The 4,955-nt window shown below is 38.3% G+C and overlaps 1 protein-coding gene across 1 annotated transcript; it reads left to right on the top strand.

Moving 5' to 3' along the window:
- Positions 1-4,055: 4,055 nt before the first annotated feature.
- LOC123461442 (small nuclear ribonucleoprotein E-like) lies at positions 4,056-4,735 on the top strand. The gene is made up of 2 exons (XM_045151695.1): positions 4,056-4,079; positions 4,475-4,735. The coding sequence occupies exons 1-2, from the start codon at positions 4,056-4,058 to the stop codon at positions 4,733-4,735; spliced, it is 285 nt and encodes a 94-aa protein (XP_045007630.1).
- The last annotated feature ends 220 nt before the right edge of the window (positions 4,736-4,955 follow it).

The raw sequence follows: 4,955 nt of genomic DNA, 5'->3' as shown, positions 1-4,955 counted from the left end.
AGTGAATTCCAGGTCAGCTTGGGTTAGAGTGAGGCCCTGTCTTAAGAAACAAACAAGACAAGTTACAACATACATTAAAGGAAAAAATTATTTATATAAATATATATTATGCCTCAGAAGTAGTGAAGGCCAGAAGATGATAGGGCAATAAATATCATGAAATACTAAGAGGAAAGAAAAAATCACAGCACTCAGGAGGCAGAGGTGAGAGGGTCACTGTGAGTTCAAGGCCAGCCTGAGACTACATAGTGAATTCCAGGTCAGCCTGGGCTACAGGGAGACCCTACCTTGAAACCACCCTCCCCCCGGGGGAAAAAAAAAAAAAACAAAAACAAAACTTGTTCTGAAGAGCTCAGCAAGTCCCAAACAAAGTAATTATAAACAAAACCATTCATAGGAATACCATACTCCAACTTCTGAAAAGCAGGCCACAGACCAGGCGGACACCTCACCCTCTCCTCGCTGTGTTACCGCTAGTTCAGACAACCAGACGACGGCTACATGCCGTGCAAAACAGCAGAGGCTTCATGAGGAGGAAGAATGTCTAACTTGCTGAAGGAAGGAAGAATTCCACATGGAATTCTGTGCTCAGTGAAAATAGCTCTGCCGCAGAAGACAAGAGAGAGGTTTTGTTTGTTTGTTTGTTGTTGTTATTTTTCAAAAAAAAATTGTAAGAATTTATTGCCAGTTGACCTGTTCCTGGCAAGGCATGTTGTTGAACTAAGGAAGATGCATAACTGATGGAAAGTCAGGACACCAGAAACTGATGCAGAGCTTGGCAAATCATAAGCATAGGGCCAAAGTGTGTGTTTTTTCTCTTTAAAAGATGCATGACAACATAAAGGAAATCTATAACACTTTAACACAGTATAGCATGCCCCATATGACAGGAATAATTACATATATATATTCTATGTGACAGGAGTAATTATACATATATATTTTTCTATATGGCAGGAATAATATTACATCAAAATGCTTCATACAGCGGGTATACTATATACACCAACATGCTCTATATTTACATTTAATATATACAATATACTGTACATGACAGGTGTGATATATATATCACACTCTCACACTCTATAAGACAGGGGTAATATATATAGCAACTGCTCCAAGGATGAAAAGTTAGATAGATTCATGATATATACTTCTAGTATTTTTCATGGACTGGCAGAACACTGACTCTAACTACATTATGGTAGGTTTCAAATGCATATCAAAAAACCTGCAAAAACATGTTCATTGCAGGCAACCTGAACGAATTGAATCAAGCAGCAAAATGATAGGTAACTTAAATCCATTCTTATCACTAAGCGCCTTAAACAAAAATGGACTGAATGCTCTAGCTAAAAGTTAAAGACTATTGGACTGAATTGTTTTTAAAAAGCCAATTATATTATGTCTCTATTTGGTGCCATTAAGAAAATAATGTATTTATTTGAGAGAAAGAGAAGCAGATACAGAAGGAGAATAAGCATGCCAGGATTTCAAGCTTCTATAAATCAACTCCACATGCATGTGCCAACTTGTACATTGGGTTTATGTGGGTTGGGGGTGGAACCTGGGTCCTTTGGCTTTGCAGGCAAGTGCTTGAGTTGCCAAGCCATCTCTCAAGCCCTGGTATCATTTAACAACAGAGACAAGGGCTGATTACCTGGGTTCGGTTCCCCAGTGTGGTGGTTTGATTCAGGTGTCCCCCATAAACTTGGGTGTTCTGAATGCTACATCCCTACCAGATGGAGATTAGGGGATCTACGCCTCCTGAAGGCAGTGTACTGTTGGGGGCGGTCTTATGGATGTTATAGCCACTATTCCCTTGCTAGTGTTTGACACACTCTCCTGTTTCTGTTGTCCACATTATGTGGGCCAGGGGGTGATGCCCACCCTCTGTTCATGCCATCAATTTTCCCTGTCATCATGGAGCTTCCCCTTGAGTCTGTAAGACAAAAAATAAATTAATTAATTAATTAATCTTTTTTCCCCAAAAGCTGCTCTTGGTTGGGTGATTTCACCAGCAATGTGAACCTGACTGCAACTCGCAGTATCAATGTAAAGCCGTATGCTCAGGGTGGCGCATGCATCTGGAGTTTGTTTGCAGTGGCCGGAGGCCCGGGAGCACCCACTCTTATTCTTTCTCCCTTTCTCCTTCCAAATTAAAAATATATATATTTTAAAAAGCACAAACAAAGACAATCTGAATAAAAGGAAAAATGAGGGTACAACATGCAACGATAAACACAATAAAATTGACCTCACTACATTAATACCAAGCAAAATAGAACTTAAGAGATATGAGAGCTACTGAGCAATATTTCACAATGCCAAAAGTATTCATTTTTTTCAAGAATAAAACAATTATATATTTTCATTCCTATTTGAAAGCTTTTAGAAAGAACAGACAAAATTGACAGTCCTTAGGGAAAAAAATAGATTGATTCACAATACCCATAAGTATGTAATATATAATGAATTCTCTGCATAACTTAAAGGTAACTGAGCACAAAAAAATCAGTAACTCATAAAAATATGAGTTTTTATTAATGATCTTGACCAGGATAGCATTGGTAAAGCAGTATACCAGCTATTGCAGAAGCGAGTGTGTTCCTTTCAAGTTCAGATGGAATGTTCGAGACAGACTACCTGCACTGCACAATTTTCAAAAGTTCTCAGAAATTTTAAAAGGATTTATATATGAATGAATGTTTCTTCCTGGCCACACTGGAATTCAATCAGTAATAAACAAATTAAAAGCATCTATATCTGGGGAAAATTGCATACATAGAAATAACCCATGAGTCTAAGAAGTTATAGGAAAATTAAAACTATAATGAAATGTGTTGAGTGTAGCTCAAGTGGTGGTTAGTGAGAAAGTGAAATGTTTATATTAAAAGGGGAGCTATGTTCATCATCAATGCTATATCTCCTCAGAAGCTATAAAAGTACAAGAAAATTAATCACAGCATAGGTATATAAAAATAAATTGCAGACACTATAAATGGAATAGAAAATAAAAAATAAATAGCTTAGAAAACCAAGCACAAAGCAACCTTTTTGCTGCATGTGCTTGTGTGTGTGTGTGTGTGTGTGTGTGTGTGTGTGTGTGTGTGTAGTGTGGCATATTGTGTGTATACAGTGTTGTGTGGTATGATATCCTACAGATTCACCTGTGGTGGCCACAACCAAATGTTGGGTGTCTGGTGTCATTGCTCTTCCACCTGGTCTTGTTGTGAGCAGTAATCTCTTCACTGATTACACAGCTTGCTGTCCTCTTAGAATAACAAGGATTCTCTGGCCACTGCTGCCTTTGGGACTGGGGTTAGAGGAATCTGTGGCCATGCCCAGCTGCCTTAAGTGGAGTCTGGAGATTTGTACTTGGGTAGTCTTCTGCTCCCCTCTAGTCTTCATGTTTGTGTAGGAAGCATATTTAACTGTTGAGCCATCTGTCCCACTCAAAGCAGGCTTTTAGAACATATTAATATAATTGATCAACCCCCTTCCAAATGTAATCATGAAAAACAAAGAGGGAAAGCAAGGCCATGAAAGTCAGGAATGAAAGGGGAAATGACAACACATGGTTATTTAAAAATGGCAAGACTAGATTGTGAGGTGAAAAACCAAAGTGCAGAAGGGAAGCTATAGAGGTCTATCTTCATCAAAAAAAGGCAGGTGAAATTTATATTTTCTATAAATTTTATATTTTCTCATTTTTAGAAAGAAAACCACAGAAGAGTAAGCCATGTATGGATCAGACATTAGCTCAGTGTGAGTGCAGAGTGCAGGGTAGAGAGGGTCAAGATACAGGAACAACAGCGGAGATTGGGGAAGTGATTCATCTGAGTATAGCTTTTTGCCTTGTCTTAGCTTTGAGAACCATGTTGTTGCATAATCAATGAGATCAACAGATAAGAGACAAAAGGATTAAAATGGAATGGAGCAGAAGAAAATGAACACAAGTCATTCAAGTGAATCATAACCTCACTGAACCTACTGTAGTAATTTCTGGGAACATTACTTTCACACCTTCATGCTGAAGACAAAAATCCACGATGGTTGTTAATTCTAGATCACAGGTATGGTTTTAAGTCTCATAGATTAGCAATACTGAAATTATAGCACACATATATCCTTACACACACACACACACAGTCACACACATCAAAGTTAAGGAAATAAGCAAATGCACACTGGATAACAAGACCATACTTATCAGTGTGAGATGAGAGCACAGAAATGGAAAGGGGAAGTTTAGAATGAACTCTGTAAAAACAAACTGGGGTCAGAAGTATCTCTGTGAACCTATGTTAAGTTTATCTTAAAGTTATAAACTGAGGGACATTCTACTACAAAAATATCAAGATCTCGAAGGGCATTAAGGACGAGAGACCTGCGGCAGTTGCTTTCCTTGGAGGCATGCGGACACATGTGGTCTTTGTAACAGATTCTGCCATGACAATACCATGACCAGGACCAAAAGGTGCACAAGGTGATGGTGCAGCCCACCAACTTGATCTTCAGACACTTGCAAGATAGGTCTGGGATTCAGTTGTGGCTCTATGAGCGAGTGAGTCTGTGGATAGAGGGTTGTGCTATTGGTTTTGATGCGTACATAAACCTCCTGTTAGACAGTACGGAAGAAATTCACTCCAAAACAAAGTCCAGAAAACAGCTGGGTCGGATTGTGCTGAAAGGAGATAATATTATCCTGCTACAAAGCGTCTACAACTAGAAATGATCAAGGCAGTGAGAAGATGAGAAAACAAGATTTTTTTTTTTTTTTTTTTTTTTGGTTAGGGAGTCTTCTGTTGGAAGTATAATTCTGTTCATATTGTTTTGATGCCTCCCATCATTGTTTTGATGATTATTATTGTGTGACAATAAATGTTGTGAGGTTTTTTTCAAAACAAAAAAACAATGAGAGAACTGTTCCAGATTCACAGAAATTATAG

The sequence above is a fragment of the Jaculus jaculus genome, chromosome 6, assembly GCF_020740685.1.
Source record: "Jaculus jaculus isolate mJacJac1 chromosome 6, mJacJac1.mat.Y.cur, whole genome shotgun sequence".
Lineage (NCBI taxonomy): Eukaryota > Metazoa > Chordata > Mammalia > Rodentia > Dipodidae > Jaculus > Jaculus jaculus.
This window is presented reverse-complemented; position numbering and strand designations above follow the sequence as displayed.

Coding starts and splice junctions, on each gene's coding strand:
- LOC123461442 (XM_045151695.1), top strand. CDS start 4,056: ATGGTTGTTAATTCTAGATCACAG. Junction 4,080..4,474: donor TTGTTAATTCTAGATCACAG/GTATGGTTTTAA, acceptor TACCATGACCAG/GACCAAAAGGTGCACAAGGT.